We start from the raw sequence: 17,978 nt of genomic DNA, 5'->3' as shown, positions 1-17,978 counted from the left end.
AAGAACTCGCTTTATCCCACAATAACTAAACAGAAAAATATACTCCCCAAACTGTGACCGCGTACAATGCTCTCCTCCTCCTGACCATCTCATTCCACTAGGCAGGTTCCTTTGGCAGCCTGAGTTCTGTCCCCACTGCCTTTCACCTACATGCGCGGTACTCAACCATGGCTGGCCAGAACTGGTTTCTTCTGACTGTGCTTAACAGTATTTGAACAGAAAAGCTGTGAAATAACATTACACTGTGATGTCCTCACATGTTTTTGTTCTTTTTCACAAACTTTTTAAGAATAAGGATACATAAACAAATTCATTTCAAATTATCATATAATACTAAATGCAAAAATCTGCTCTTAATTTTCAAAAAAAAAAAGGCTGAAAATCCTAATCACTCAATCAAGTCAATAAAAATTCTGCAGAAGAACTGCAAATGCATGAAAGAAAATTATTTTCCATTGTGACTCTTGGGCCTAGGTCTTCCTTCTGTTTTGGAGTCATACCACACGGGGGATTATTTTCTAACACTCATTTTACAAATTGCTTAACTAACAATATGCTGTCCAATTTTTCATTTAGTATACCTTATCTTCTCTCTACACACTGTGATTTCTTTGAAGGAAAATTAACTAAATATTTCAGCAGTTTAACTAGTGGGAAGCAAAGAATTAAGATTGTAGATACAAAGGTGCTGTAACTGTGTTTTAATCAGCTTATTAAATACAACATGAACATGTATCAATCAACTAACATTTAATTTCATGGTCTATGATTCAAAACTTTTGAAAAGCATAAAGGTACAAAATTATCAGTATTTACTTAACAATTCCTTTCCAACTTTGTTTTATCTCATATAAACCATGTAAAATATTATATGATAATTGTTACATGTCCTTATGGACTGGAAGAAGACATAATTAGGAATTTTATTAATATACAAAAATAATTTGAAATTTATCTTTCCAATTTGATCCCAAAAGAAAAATATCTCCACATATAAAAATACAGCAACATAATTTTTTAAGTACGGTGACTAAATATAGGAATCTTCTAAACTCTATCCCCAACAGACAACACTTCACTGATAAACTACTGAGCTAAAGTTTGTTTTAAATTGTTGTGGCAGAAAATGGAAACAAATCTCTATAAATTTCATTTAGAAAGTAAACTGCCTTAATTGCACATTCATTTAGGAGTATTATACAAAGATTTCCCATCAGAGTCACACTTTGACTTGGAATGTATGTGTACATACTTATCTCTTCTCTACTGAAAGAGTGGTTTTTTATGATCTGAGTGATTCAGTTTTTCAAAGAATAATTTAGTTTATCTGAATTCTATTCTTGTTAAGGAGCAGTGAAAATTATTAAGGAAAGTCAGGTTCTTCTCTAGCATTTTGCTTGATAGCAAAAATTACTTTAGTTTTAAAAGGTCTGTTTCTGACCATTATTTTTGTCTCAAGTGGAGAAGGGCCTGAGGGTAAGGGTCATTAACATCTTTCACTAAGACAAAAAGATTCAACTGTGGTTGCTAGGATACCAACAGACAGATTCACTTATTACAGTCAGGAACAGTTATTCATAATGTCTTCTCACAAAACAACATACTAACTGCAACAAGAAGGAAGCTTAATGCAAACAAAGTCTAAAGGGCAGAGGCAGTCCCTGCCCTTTAAGAGCTTAATATTGTCTGTTACTGGTATTTAAAAGTACATTTTAAATAAGCTATTTTTTAAAGGAATGGAAATAAGTAGACAGCAGGAAGAAGTGAAGGAGGGAAGTTAAATGTATAGGCCAAAGAATAAGTCAACTGTTTCATCTGAGTCTGTAGTCACATTCCTTTGTTCACTAACTTATTTAACTGAATGACTCTGTACTATGTGCTGATTACTGTTCTAGGCATTAACCCCAGTGGTTAATAAGACAAAGTTCAAGCCCTCATTGAGCTTACACTTCAGGAAGGAGACCAAGGAGAAGTTAATATTTGTGCCTATAGGCAAGCATGAATGCGTGTGTGTGTGTATACACAAGCATGAATGCGTGTGTATACACACCATGTGAAAAGGGCACGGAGGCAGGTCAGTGAAGGCCTTACATATATTTAGCGTTTACTACATGCCAAGTGCTAGGCTAGGCAATGAGGACAGAGTGTAACAAGAGACACATGTTTTCTGACACTCAAGTTTATCTGGGTGGGAGATCCAGGTAAACTAACAGGGAAGCATTCTGGTGCCACTTACTGCCTGTGTAACCTTGGCAAGTTGGTAACACCTTTATCATGAATAGTGGCACTAACCTTCAAAAGTTATTGTGAACATTAGATGTTTATAAAACGTTTGGCACATTGTCTGGTAAACTACAAATTTTATTATTTCAGTTAAGAGCCCATGTTATAGAGTAACAAGAAATGAGATTGATGGAAATTGAGGATGGCAGAAAAGAGGAAAGGATAATAAAGGTCTGTAAAAAATCAAAAAGGGAGGAGAGTTGGGTTTGCATTAGAAGCTCTTTGTAAAACACACCGCTAAGTGTATTTATAAGCCTACAAGGAATAGTATACAATGGAATCATATCACATACCCAATTAAGTGACAAGAATTAAATGATACATGATTGGCAGAGAAAAGAAGAGGAGAGAACAATTTAAATAATAAAAGTGGCTCTGCCACTATCTCACTCAATGAGGGACTATTTCAGAGTAAATGAGATTTACAGAAAAAAAATCTGCAGTCCTACAGGCAAGTCTCAGATCCCACATGTAAAGTGTGAGCACCTCACCTCACTGAGTCCAGATATAAACAAAGACTGTGTTTTCATATGTGTCCCCTAAATGCAAATGTACTATTTAATCTGGTGCTCAAGTGGATAAATAGCAAAAGGAATTTTTATTAGATGTGATTTTCATCACTTTTGTACTCATTTTATAACTAATTCTTGTCCACTATATGACCTCCATTTTATAGATACACAATTTTCTACATTTTATAGATAAATAAGCCCAAGGACACCAGAAGGTCTGCTTCATTCTGCCTGGCTCCAAATCTCTGTAGCCTTTATTCAGTGCCCAGGCAACCCTGAGTTTTGATTTGAAGGGAAAGGCTAAGACTAAGGAGGAAGATGATATAAAACATGTAAGAGAAAAAGTTAATAAGACTAATAGGGATTTTTAGGAAAAGATAAAGACATTAAGACCAAAGACAAGGAAACCAAGTCAGAAGCTGATGTGTAGTAACTGCTCATCACAAATTTCCAGAACAATATTGACTTCACATATATTATACCTCTGTGCATACTAAATATTGAAGTATACTGGAAATTCAAACATTTCAGCATCCAAGCTCTATCTCCCAGACTATCTCTCACACCCAAAAGCAGGGTGCATGCGTACACACACACACACACACACACACAAAGCTTCACCAAATCATTTGTCTGGACATAAAGTAACAAGTTCTATTGTCTTAGAAACAGAAATAAATACATAACAATAAACTTGTTGAAAAGAATATAAGTATGACAAAATTGAAAATAAAGAATAAAACCTTCAAAGTAGTAAATGAATATGGTGCCTCTGATAGTAATAATGAAATTGAGAAAAATAACAAATAGAAGCAAAAGTAAGTCATTCAAAAGAGGTCTTTGGAAGTATATTCCAAAAAAAAATCCTGCAACTTAATTCACTGGGCATTTATTCATTGCCTGTGTCCTCACACTAACAGAGATAAACATCGAATCATATTTCCCATCATCATTTTAGCAACTTCCCTTTACCATGGGGGGAAAATCTCTGGCTCCAGTAAATAACAAAAGTTGTTATATGAAAGAATAACAACATTAATGATAATGATAGCAGTTACTCTAGGGCTGTGTAACATACCTTTAACATTTTACCCTATGAAGTAAGTACTTTAGCCTGATTCCACCTAGGAAAAAACTTACTCTCATGTTAAGAAGCTGGCCTAAAGTTGTTTAACACTGTTGGGATTGGGACTCACTCTCATGTCTGCTTAACATCAAGGCTCTTAACCACTTTATACTGTTTCTACATTTTAAAGATACAAACTTTCCCATGAGCACTCTGCATTTTCTAACATGGAGTTTATGGACATGAAATAATTCTCCCACACAATACGTAAGAAGTAACTAAAATGAACTATCAGTGCCTTAAATACATGTAACTTTTCATCTCCCAAAGCTAAGACCTCTTTTTTTTTTTTTTTTTTTTTTGCAGTACGCGGGCCTCTCACTGTTGTGGCCTCTCCCATTGCGGAGCACGGGCTCCGGACGCGCAGGCTCAGCGGCCATGGCTCACGGGCCCAGCCACTCCGTGGCATGTGGGATCTTCCCCGACCGGGGCACGAACCCCTGTCCCCTGCATCAGCAGGCGGACTCTCAACCACTGCGCCATCAGGGAAGCCCGCTAAGACCTTCTTGTGTTTATTCCTATTTCATACTATACAAGTATTATCCTTGAATGGCTCATAAATTGATAAAATGAGAACACAACTACATATAAAATAAATATGTTATTGTTAAAAGTCAGAGAATAAACGTCTCAAATATATGAGAAGTGGGTTATACCAGATTCTCATTAAAATACTCTGGGCCTACAAGGGCTTATTAACCTCTAGATTTTTGAAGTACTAATTTTACCTGGGTCATTATGGGAATGAGGCACCACAAAGACTTGAAGGGGCTTAGTATCCCATTCATCAGCTTTATAGGTAATGTCAAATCCTTGCTTCCAAACTCCACCATCCGGATTGTCAAAAGGAATTAGACTGTAAACATCTAACATCTAAAAATATGAGACAAAGAAAAAAAGTTAAATTTAATCATGTATAACCATTATTAATTTAAACTTAATGTTGGAAATATTTGCTCAAAACTACTCCTTGCTATACTGTATATATATTTTAAAAGATAAAACTATTTCTGTAGACATTATCTAAAGAGTTTAAGACAGAAAATATTTCATCACCATTCAAAGGGTTAAAATGCTATTTGTATTATATAATTAACCTGATAAATAATCCCCTTCCTCTTCTGCTTCTAATATAAAATATCTTCATTCAATTCTTCTTCCCTTGCTTTACTTCCAATACAATTTAATAGAAAATAATGGGAACTGAAGAGCAAACAAAAAAAAATTTCATCATGATCAAGTATTTTAGCATTTTCAAACACGGTACTGAAAATTATTTTATACTTCATCTTTATATTATAATCAATCTCCTATGTATCTGAATCTGAATGGAAATGGATCTGTAGCTATTCTTTAATTTTGCCTATGTATGTTTACCTTTTTTATTCTAAAAATAAAACTATAACAGGGTCAACTAGGTTTAAAAATGGAAGCATTTTTTACATTGAGATTTAGCTTTTAGTGTTCAAATATTTTCTAAGTTTCCAATGTAGTGTTCCTTCTAGATAATAATCTTTTTAGACAAAAAGGAAAAAAAATATTATCAAAAAACAAAGCCAAACAAACCTAAAAAGTTATTTTTCATACTCTTTATAATAGTAAGTGTAACAAGGAACACAAACCTCCTTTGGTAAAATTCAAACTAAAAAATTACCTCCTAATAAATACATAAATGGGTTAAAATTTTTTTAAGATAAGCAAGTCATATAAAAGTGAATACAAAGTATTTTAAAACAATAATATATCTTTCACTTGGAAGTTTATAACTAAAATAAAATACTCCCAAGGATGAGAACAAATCTTTGGTAACCAGCTGGATAAGAGGATGTGAGAGCACTCTCTGCTATTCCTTCCAGGTCTTTCTGGGGCCCTGCAGCTTTCCCAGTACCCTGCTGCCTTGCTCTGCCTCATTTCCATGGCTGCTCTGCAGCTCCTTTCTGTCCAGCTCAGATTTAGACCCTTCCCCTCCCCCCCAAAAAAGATTTTATCATTTCCCTTTAAAAGATACTTAATTAAAACCTAAACAAAGCCAAGCCTCACAGAAATAGATACACCTTCAAAGCACAGGATCGTGATCCTATCTTAACCTGGCCACACACTAGGCTGATGAGGCTGTAGGCACACAGCCCGGGCAGCTCCACTGTCCCCAGCTTCCGGTGTGGCCTGTGAGCCATGGCCTCGAGATCATATCATGTTCTCTGTCCCCAAGAGTTAATGAAAACTTCTACTCTGAAGCAAGGCCAGAGCCAACTCCTTTTGTCCAACTTTAAAATATTCACACCCCAGGGTCCTGTCACCACGTTCCAGTTTCCAGTCTAAGGTACAACGGTAAAATAGCTCTTTGCCAATCTGTAGAACAGAGCAAACATGAGTGACACACCAAAAGTTTAAGAAAGGCAGAAGTCCTTTCTTACCTTAGTTTTCAACTCCCCTACCCTCTAGAACAGTGCTACCCGAGGGAAATATTATGCAAGCCAAATACATAATTTAAAATTTTCTAGTAAAATGAAATAGGTAAAATTAATTTTGATGATATATTTTTTAACCTGATATATTCGAAATTTTACCATCGCAAGATGTAATGAATGAGCAAGATATTTTACATTCTTTTTTCACATTAACTCTTCAACACTTTGTGTGGATATTAGTGCACATCTTAACTCAAATTAGCCACACTTGAAGTGCTCATTAACCGCAGGTGGACAGCAGCCTCCATCCTGGACAGCACAGCTTTAGAACATTTCCCTTCCCTCTCACAAAGACATATTCAGTAAAAAGAATCTAACCTTACACTGTGTGAAACCTATAATGTAGAACAGATATATACTAAGAGTAGGGCTTTTCTGGTACTCTCCAAAGGAAGGTAAAAAAAATCTCTTTGGCCAGATTTAAACCTCTGGAGGTCTTCAACTATTACAGAAAATAAGACCTAAGAAGCATACAGAAAAGGCCATAGTCAGGAAGTATAAAATAAGAAAAATTAGGAGAAACACAGAATTACAGTAATTTATCACTAAAAAGAACATTAATGATCATTTGACTAATCAAATGATTTTACAAAAATAGAAACGATAATCCAGAGAATTCAGCAACTAAGAACAGATACCAGATCAAATCTAAAAAAACAAAAACAAATCAAAGCCCAGTGATTATTAACGAATGCATACATTACCTGCACATCTGAACCCTGACTTCCACTTTGTGAAGCAAACAGACAGTCTCCAGGATCAACTGTGAGAGACAACTGTTTCGATGGCAGAAGAGGTGAGCCGGCACCTTGGCTGAAATTGCCTTTTGAGCTTTTCGAACCATCTTCCACAGACTCACTCAAATTGATGACCGAGTCTCTAATATTTGAGATGATCTCATTATTCTCAGCTAGCAAACGTTCCAAATGGTCTATTTTTTCTTGCAACATTGAGAGCTGGCCCTACAATAAAAAAGAAAAAGGCAGCTATATGAAACTCTAATATAGCTCTGCAGAGACACACAACATTTTCTTTAAACTATGTGCCTGACCAAGAGGGCAGCTACTCTCCCTTCACTATCCACTTTTATAAGTTGGATCACATAATGCATGAATGCGTAACAGCTGGCTGTTAAAACACCAATTTACAGCAGAAAATCTTCTCCATGGCTGCAATCTTTGTTTAGTCATATTTTAAAATGTGCAACAGAAAGACCAAAAATATTGGGGGCTATATTTTCTATTACCCCAAACCCAGCCCTAAAAGATCTTCAGGTCTCTAAAATCACTAAGTATAACACCATATTATACTCAGCTATGAAATTTTAAATTTAACTATAATTGATTCCAGTTACTTATAAGAGCAAAAATGTATGAACCTAAAAAAGATCATTCCATTTCAATCAGTAACACTAGTGAACAATCCTAAAGAAGAACTATCATCAATAGAAAAATCAACTAGTCAATTCTTAATTAGCGATATTATGAAAAAGATTGGCATGAACCTTCCCCAAGCAACTGCACTGTAAGTCATTTAGATTGCTTCTACTATACTACTGTGTATCTTTCAGTTTTTTTAATTGATCCTCACATGTAGAGGCTTGCCACCTCTAAACATAAACCATGCTATATAGAATAAACCTTCAACTTATGAGAGCAATGACAATCTTTGTCTTGTTCACTCCTATATCTTGGGTCCCAAATACATAGTACTTATATGTTTATCACATGGCCCTCACATTTCTTCAACTCAACAATAATTCTTTAGTGAACACCCACTGTACAGGCATAAGGCTACATGCTGGAAAGACAGATGTGCATTAGATATGGGCCCCTGTCTGAATACACAAGGTGACATTGCATTTGTACCACAGCTATAGCAATAGCCTGCGCTATGACCCCAAAAATGTCCACATTAAGGTTTAATAAAATATATGCATAGAAAATAAACAAATCCGTACACCCAGAAACAAAAATTCTCTCACCAGTAAATAACAGAAAGACAGAAAGGGGGAAGGAGAAGAAGAAGAAAAAACACCTACACGTCCCAAAGTGAAGGACTGGTCAAGTGATACATCTAATATCATGAAACAGTTTTCAGTCGCTAAAAAGTTAGAAATACAAATTTTTTTAAACAAAGAAATATTGGGAAGTTACTTTCAGGAGATACAGTGAAGAAAACCCAGTTTTAAAATAGTATGTATGAAAAACGTAGCATGTATGACATGATTGATCCTCTTTTGATAAAAAAAATACATAAGGAAGGCCATAATCAAGATGGAAAAAACTGGTTAAGGGTATTTATACTCTTCTTTAATCCGTTATGAGTGGTTGTGGATTTTGTAATGGGGAGGCCAAGAATAAGAAAGATTCAAGTTCCAAGTATTGGCCAGTTCAGCAAGGGGTGGGGAGAAATCAAAAGAGTGCTATCTACCAAGAGAAGACCACTTCAGCAAACTGTGAGAGAGGTGACAGAAGTCTGAAGGGACTAAGGGAGATACTTTGGAATAAGAAAAAAAGTACAGCAAGTCCCCTACATACGAATGAGTTCCATTCCAAGAGCGCGTCTGTAAGTCCAATTTGTTTGCAAGTCCAACAAAGTTAGCCTAGGTACCCAGCTAACACAATCGGCTATATATTGACAGCACTGTACTGTAGTAAGCACTGTACATTCGCATCTTTGAAAGTTCGCAGCTTGAAGGTTCCTAAGTAGGGGACTTACTATAGCCAAGATGAGAAGCAAACCAGCAGGAAGGTACCTTGAGGGTGAGCGGGAGAGACAACACTGGAGATGAATACCCAAAGCCTAGACGTTGAAGAAACAAAGAGCACAAGATGGCCATGGACCTCCTCAGACCTGAAAGATGCTCTCACAGGCCTCTCTACTTAGACACACATGATAGAAAGAGCCCCCTACAGGTCAGAACTGTAGTCCTTTAAGGCAACTGTCACCTCTAGGGTGGGGTACCATGTCCTACAAGGGAGAACTCAAGCCTGTTCATCTATGTATAGAGAAGCAGAAAGTGCAAGGTCTTAGCAAAGAACTCATCCTGCAAGACAAGCCTCACTTCCCCCCATGAAAAGCAAGAGAGAGAATATGGATCAGTCCTTGACTAGAAATGGCAAAACAAATGAAACCTGATGGATCACTGACACACTAGTTCAGGGTCCAAAGAAGCTAGCTGAATGATGGAGGTTGCCGGTCAGCAATTGAGCAATATTACACTACAAATCTTTCTGTATAGGCACACATCCGTATTGGTCGATTGGCTCTCGTGGAAAGACCAAAGGGGGCCCCTTGGCCTAACCCAAAGTTCACCCAAAGAAGCTAAAAATATTTGAGAGTTAGGTACACAGCTGACTAATCTGTATTTAATTTCCTAAACAGACATGCTATCAAAGGCTGTCTGAAATAAGGGAAAAACTTTTCTTCACTCATTATCACAACACCCCAGACTGAGGCTTTTTGAAATCACCACTGATGAGTTTCGTTGAATATTTCCAATACTGAAGATACAAGCCTACTTCATGTGATGCTTGCAATTTCTACCGCAGCAGGTAACAACAGTAAATCAAGTTCCTCTGAATCCAAGCAGAATTAGAACATGTTGCCTTGTCTTGCCTGCGGTAAAGCTACACACCTCCATAAAATAAAACCTTAGCTTAGTCTAAAATACCACCATCGTAGAGCTTTTAAAGATGCTACGTGTTTTATCAGACGCTTATAATGTATAAGTTAATTCATGGGTGCCCATGTTTCTCCAGATCTTTCTGTACTTTCGGGAAAAGATAATTTTGGAGGCATGCACACAGCAAAGCCACCTATAGCTTAAAAGAACACACTGAGAAAAAAGAGCCTCCTTTTGCGAATATTCTCACTATGGCCACAGTCCCAAAACCCATGGATGAGAGTATTATACAAAATAAACATTACAGGCGATGGATGTTCCATGAAAAAAGATCCTGCAGGCATTAAAGACGATTTTCAATCTCATTGTAGCTTTAAAGATACAATTAATGATCAGTACCTGGAATTCTGTACAGAATTAATAAGTCCATGGAGAAAATTGTGGCCTAGAGATATGTTAGCATAATGGTCTAATGAAAATCATTTTTTAAACTATATTATGCAGTGGAATAAAGTCTCGCTACAAACAGCTAAAATTCTTGAAATATACATACTTCCATAAGCAAATTCTGTACAAAGGACAGAGAAGCATGATATGACCTTAAAAAGATACACTTGTAGTCTGCATTAAAGTAACAGAAATCATAGATAATGTTTCAGTTATGCTGACAAGTCAAAGAATGCTGATGGTAATATTGAAAAAGACAATTTTCTGTAGGGCAAGAAAATCACTTGTGAGAAAACCACTTTATTCTTTGATTTGCTAATCAGTTCTACAGGGAGGCCACAGTGTTGCACTGCCAAGGAGTGGGGAAGGAGGTCATGATATTTGATTTACTCTGCTTCTGGTGAAAAAGAAAAACTGAGAAAAAAAAAAATCACTGATAGCAAAGACTTTTGAGAGAAAATTTAGAGCCTACTACAAGCAAACCAAGATCAGTACCCACACCGCCCTATGAACAAAATCAATCTATATACACCTAACTGCTAAATCCAAAAACTTATATAATTATTTGTCCCATAAGACACTAGCTGCTGGGATTGGCATCACTGTAATCACTCAAGCATGGCTGAATGTGCATATCATTCTTCCTTCCCGTTACAACTGAAAAAGTATGTGCCTCCCTGCCCCGCTTCAAAGACCAACACTCCACTGGCGAGCTCCAAACCCATCTCTCCCAATTGCTCAAAGGCTGTATTCTTTTGGTTAAACTCCCTCAACACTGCTTCATCAAACTCGCCTTCTAAAAGCAACTCATCCTCAATAGTATAACATATTATGTTAGGTCAAATTATATGAAATTGCCATTCTCATAAGCCAAAAATAGTCCAATGTCACCAATTTCTTATGGTTCAACTTAATACTATATCCTATCTAATAAAATAAACTCTGGTGCTTCCCTTAGCCCCACCATTCCCTTACTCATCATCTCGAGGAGCATTTGGCCCAGTGGACCACTCCCTCCTCCCTGAAATATTTTCTTCACTTGCTCGCAGCACCGCATGCTCTCGGTTTTCCTCCTGCCAACTGTTTATCAGTCTCTTTCTCTCCCCAGTATCTAAACAATGGAGGCCCTCAAGGTTAGCTCCTGAGAAATCTGCCTTCTCTCTACTGTCTTAAATGATCTCATCCACTTCTTGGTTTAAATTCCATTTTCTGTACTGATGTCTCCCATATTTATATCTCCAAATGAAACCTCTTCTCTGAAAAATAGACCCATATATCCAAATGATTACCTGACTTCTCCACTTCGGTTTCAAACTTAAGTCTGAAAGATTACTTTCCCCAAAAAGCCATCTTACAGGCCTCCAGTCTTTACTAAGTAGCTTCAATGTCTACCTCGTTGGCCACTCCTGAAATCCTCCTCACCCTGCTCACACATCCAACCCACCTGCAAGTTCATTCATCCTATCTCCAAAATATTTACCGAATCCATCTACCTCTCTCCCTCTCAACTGCTATCACACTGGTCCAAGCCACCAACAATCTCTCCTAGCCTAGTATAGCAGCCTCTTAACTGATTTCCTATATCCACATCCTTCAACCATGCCCTACTCAGCTGTAATACCTTTATTACAATCCAGTGCTGGTTTCTTATCACACTTCAAAAAAAAATTAAAACACCTCACACTAGACTCAATAAGGACCTGCATATCCATCTCCCCACGCTGCTCTCTTTCTCTCTCTCCTCCAACTTAGCTTCACCCTGATCTTATCTCAGTTCTAAACCTGCTCCTCTCCACTCCATCAAGACCTTGGTTCATGTTCTCTTTACAGAATGCTCCAGCTCCCTTCTGCTCCAAATGTCCCCTCTGCATAGTCTTCTCTAGCCATCCTCTCGAAAATAGGCCTCCTCATGTTATACTCTATGTCAGCTTATTTTTTGTTTCTTCCACAGCATTTTTACCTATTTTATTCATGTACTATTTCCCCATCTTCATCACTAAATGAATCACTATATTCAGAACAAGCACCACAGTTGTTTTACTCATCATTGTACCCTGATCCCTAGCGCAACACCTGGCATACAATAGAAATGCAAATATTTACTTAAAAAAAAAAAAGACAGAAAAACAGTGTGTAACATTTTTCCTAAGACAAGGAAGTGGTAAATGTCATTTTTTGGCACATATATCTACACCAAAAATAATACAAATAAAAATGAAACTAATAATTTTTAAAGAAAGAAAATCCAGAAAAACTCTTCACTGTAACCCAAAAAGTAGGTAAGAAAAGAATCAGGAGTCCTAAATAATAGGGTGATCTTCATGGACTGTTTGGGAAATGAAATAAAAAATGACCCATATTCGGTCACATAGTGACAATCACGACCTCGTGAGTAGAGTAAAATACGTGGCTCCTTTTCTAGGGCAAAGATTATGGATTCTGTACAGTCCAATCAAATGTTTTCAGATTTCACAACCTTCAGTAACCATGGCTCAATGGGCTATGATTTTCAACTGACGTGTGGGGGGCAGGGTAGAGGGAGTTTGGATAAAGAACGCTGAGATGATTCTAGAATCCTTCTTACCGTGGTAGTGATATGAAATCTTCATTCAACCAAATCAAATTTATAATTAAGAGAACTCTAGAGGAAATATTATTACATGTATATTATATAACCACCAATGGCAAAATGCAAAAGAAACTTCACCCAAAGAAACAAAACTTCACCCCAATATGTGTGTGTGTGTATATACCTGCAACTCTAGATCTATACCCCCTTTCATTTATGCTTTTTCCCCCCTTTAAATTTAATTTTGTTAGATTCAGCATGTCACTCCATCACATCAAGATTTTTCTGCACTTGGATTCTGTCACTGAAGTGTCCTTCATGAAGTGAATGTGGTTGGGTGAACGAGGCTCTAACAGCTCTGGCCATCACTGCTGTCTGCTCTGATACCTAGCCATTGAACCTAGCGATGCCACTGAGGACTCAGACAGCCCTTGCAGCCACTGAAAACACCCTGCATCACTCACCAGAGGCCACACACATCAATGTCGTGAAATCCAGTGGCCTGAGCCAAAGACACATCACACTGACCCTCAAAACTGATGCAGCCACACACCCCTGCACTTGAAGCTCTGCACCACTAGACCTGGGGTCACAACATGCTCCAGCATGCCCCCACCCACAGGTGAAAGGCTTCTCTTACCAGTCAGTCCATAGTTTGGAGAAGGTCACTGCTTCTTCAAATGCAGACACCTTTACTAGGCTACAGGGATCACAAAGAATCAGGGAAGCATGGCTCCACCAAAGGAATACAGTAAACCTCTAGTAATTGGTCTCAAACAAATGAAGATACATTGGTTGGAATTGCCCAACAAATAATTCACAATTGTTCAAAAGATGCTCAGAGTTACAAGAGAAAACAGATAAGCAACATAACAATATCATAAAAACAATATAAGAACAAAATTAGAAGTTCAATGAAGAGATGGAAAACATATATAAGAACCAAACAAGAAATTTTCAAGCTGAAGAATACAATCATCAGTAGAGAGCTCTAACATCAGACTTGACCAAGCAAGTGAGCTCAAAGATAGATCAATTGAAATCATTCAATCAAGAGAAAAAAGAAAAAGGAATGGAAAAGAATTTTAAAAGCCTACATGTTCTGTGGGATACCAACAAAAGAACCGTTTTGCAAATTATTGGAGTTTGGGAAGGAGAAGAGTGCAGAAAGCTTATTTAATGAAATAATGGCTGAGAACTTTCCCAAACTGAGGAGAGATTTGGATATCAGGTTCATGAAGCTAATAGGTCACCAAACCGAATCAATTTAAAGTGATACTCTCCAAGACACAGTTTAACAAAATTGACAGAAATCAAAGACAAAGAAAAATCTTAAAAGCTGGAAGAGAAAAAAAGCTTGTAACGCTCAAGGGAACCCCCAATAGGCTATTGGTGGATTTCTAAGCAGAAATCTTACGGGGCAGGAGAGAGCAGGATGATATCTTCAAAGGGCTGAAAGAAGAAAACTGCCAACCAAGGATACTTTCTTTACCTGGCAAAGCTGTCATTCAGAAATGAAGAAGGGATAAAGATTCTCCCAGACAAACAAAAGCTAAGGGAAATCATCACAACACCTGCCTTACAAGAAATGCTGAAAAAAGTCTTCCAGCTGAAATGAAAACACACTAATTAGTAACATGAAAACACAGAAAATACAAAACACACTGGTAAAGATAAGTATATAGTCAAATTCAGAATACTCTAATACTGTAATAAAGTACAGTGGAGTGCTAACCATTTAACTCTAATAAAATAAAGTTATACATATATATACATATATACAATGGAATATTACTCAGCCATAAAAAGGAATGAAATTGGTTCATCTGTAGAGACGTGGATGAATCTAGAGACTGTCATTCAGAGTGAAGTAAGTCAGAGAAAAACACATCGCATATTAACGCATATATGTGGAACCTAGAAAAATGGTATAGATGAACCAGTTTGCAGGGCAGAAACTGAGACACAGATGTAGAGAACAAACGTATGGACACCAAGGGGGGAAAGCAGTGGCAGGTGGGGATGGTGGTGTGATGAACTGGGAGATTGGGATTGACATATATACACTGATGTGTATAAAATTGATGACTAATAAGAACCTGCTGTATAAAAAAATAAAATAAAATTCAAAAATTCAAAAAAAAGTTAAGGAAAAAGCATTAAAATAACTAGCTACAGTAATTTGTTAATGGATACACAATATAAAAAGTAAATTGTGACTTCAAAGGGGAGAGTAAAAGGGTAAAGTTTTTGTGTGTGATCTAAGTTATCATCGTAAAACACATTGTTAAAACTATGAAATGTTTTATGTAAGCCTCATGGTAACCACAAAGCAAAATGCTACAGCAGATTCACAAAAGACAGAGAGAAGAGAATCAAAGCATACTGCTACAGAAAATCAAGTCACAAAGGAAGGCAGCAAGACAGGAATAAAGAACAAGGGAACTACAAAACAGCCAGACAACAAGATGATGTTAGTAAGTTCTTACCAATCAGTAATTACTCTAAATGTAAATGCATTAAATTCTGCAATCAAAAGACAGAGTGGGGGCTTCCCTGGTGGTGCAGTGGTTGAGAGTCCGCCTGCCGATGCAGGGGACATGGGTTCGTTCCCTGGTCCGGGAAGATCGCACATGCCGCGGAGCGGCTAGGCCCGTGAGCCATGGCCGCTGAGCCTGTGCGTCCAGAGCCTGTGCTCCACAACGGGAGAGGCCACACAGTGAGAGGCCCGCGTACCACAAAAAACAAAACAACAAAAAAAAAGACAGAGTGGCTGGATGGACAAAAAGCAAGACCTAACTATATACTGGCTACACAACACTCACTTCAGCTTTAAGGACACACACAAATTCAAAGTGAAGGGGTGGAAAAAGATATTCTGGGGAATTCCCTGGTTCCCTGGTCTAGTGGTTAGGACGTAGTGCTTTCACTGCTGGGGCCCAGGTCTGATCCCTGGTTGGGGAACTAAGATCCCTCAAGCCGTGTGACCTGGCCAAAAAAATAAATAAATAAACTAGCAATTAAAAAAAAAAAAGATATTCTGTACAAATGGAAACCAAAACTGAACAGAAGTAAATATAATTTTATCAGACAAAATAGACTTTAAGACAAAAATGGTAAAAAGAAACAAAAAGGTCATTATATATTGATAAAGCAATCAATTAGTCAACAAGGCATAACACTCCTAAATGTATATGTGCCCAACATTGGAGTACCTAAATATATTAAGCAATTATTAACAGACCTGAAGGAAAAATAGGCAATATAATAATAGTAGGGGACTTCAGTACCCCACATTCGACAATAGACAAATCATCCAGACAGAAAATCAACAAGGAAACATTGGACTTGAGCCACACTTTGGAACAAATGAACCTAATGGACATATAGAGAACATTTCAACCAACAATAGCAGAATACATATTCTTTTCAAGCACACATGAAACATTCTCCAGAACAGATGATACGATAGATCACAAAGCAAGTTTAGCAAATTTAAGAAGACTGAAAGCACATCAAGCATCTTTTCCCACCAGAATGGAATCTAACTAGGAATGAACTAACAGAAGGAATGCTGGAAAATTCACGAATATGTGGAAATTACATAACACACTCCTGAATAACTAATGGGTCAAAGAAGAAACCAAAAGGGAAATCAAAAAATACCTTTACACAAATGAAAAGGGAAACACAGCATACCAAAACACAGTAAATGCTGCAAAAGCAGTTCTAAAAGGGAAGTTTATAGTGATAAATGCCTACATTAAGAAAAAAGAGGGCTTCCCTGGTGGCGCAGTGGTTGAGAGTCTGCCTGCCGATGCAGGGGACTCGGGTTCTTACCCCGGTCTGGGAAGAGCCCACATGCCGCAGAGCGGCTGGGCCCGTGAGCCATGGCCGCTGAGCCTGTGCGTCCGGAGCCTCTGCTCCGCAATGGGAGAGGCCACAGCAGTGAGAGGCCCGCGTACCGCAAAAAAAAAAAAAAAAGAAAAAAGAAAGATCTCAAATAAACAACGTAACTTTACAACTCAAGGAACTAGAGAAAGAAGAACGAACTAAGCCCAAAGTTAGCAGAGGAAGGAATTAACAAATATTAGAGCAGAAACAAATGGAAAGATATCCCTTGTTCATGAGTCAAAAGAACAAATATTGTTAAAATGTTCATATTACCCAACGCTGTCCCTATCAAAATTCAATGCAATCCCTATCAAAATTCCAATGGCATTTATTCAGAAATGGAAAAAACAATCGTGTAATTTGTATAAAATGATGAAAGACCTCAAAAAGCCAAAGCAATACTGAGAAAGAAGAGTAAAGCTGGAGGCATCACACTTCCTGATTTTAAACTGTACTACAAAGCTATAGTAATCAAAACAGTATGGTACTGGCATAAAAACTGACACATAGGCCAATGAAACAGAATCAGGAGCTCAGAAATAAATCCTCACATATATGGTCAACTAATATTTGACAAGGGAGCCAAAAATACTCAAAGAGGAATGGATATTCTATTCCATAAACAATGTTGAGAATAATGGAAAACCACAAGCAGAAGAATGGAATTAGACCCCAATCTTATACCACTGAAATGGATTCAGGACTTAAACATAAGAACTGAAACTGTAAAACCCCTAGAAAAAAACATAAGGAAAATGTTTGACATTAGTCTGGGCAACAATTTTTTGGATGTGATCCCAAAAGCACAAGCAACAAATGCAAAAATTAGTACGTGGGGCTACATCAAACTAAAAAGCTCTGCACAGCAAAAGAAATAATCAACAACAAAAAAAGGGAACCTATGGAATAAGAGAAAATATTTGCAAACATGTATCTAATAAGGGGTTAATACCCAATATATAAAGAATGCATACAACTCAGTAGTTTAAAAAAAAACTGATTAAAAATTGAGCAGAGGAATAGATATTTTTCCAAAGCTGATATACAGATG

At 37.2% G+C, this 17,978-nt stretch overlaps 1 protein-coding gene across 1 annotated transcript in view; it reads right to left on the bottom strand.

The window, feature by feature from the left end:
* MAN2A1 (mannosidase alpha class 2A member 1) overlaps positions 1-17,978 on the bottom strand; it is a gene marked incomplete at its 5' end in the record, with an annotated part of 159,180 nt that overhangs the window by 124,396 nt on the left and 16,806 nt on the right. Inside the window, 2 exons of the mRNA XM_082651000.1 lie at positions 4,650-4,794; positions 7,094-7,351. Coding sequence (XP_082507126.1) covers positions 4,650-4,794; positions 7,094-7,351 — 403 coding nt within the window. The remainder of the gene's footprint in view (positions 1-4,649; positions 4,795-7,093; positions 7,352-17,978) is intronic.

Source organism: Grampus griseus, assembly GCF_964374135.1.
Source record: "Grampus griseus genome assembly, chromosome: 3".
Taxonomy (NCBI): Eukaryota; Metazoa; Chordata; class Mammalia; order Artiodactyla; family Delphinidae; genus Grampus; species Grampus griseus.
The sequence above is the reverse complement of the archived record's forward strand: the minus strand, read 5'-3'. Positions and strand labels throughout refer to the sequence as shown.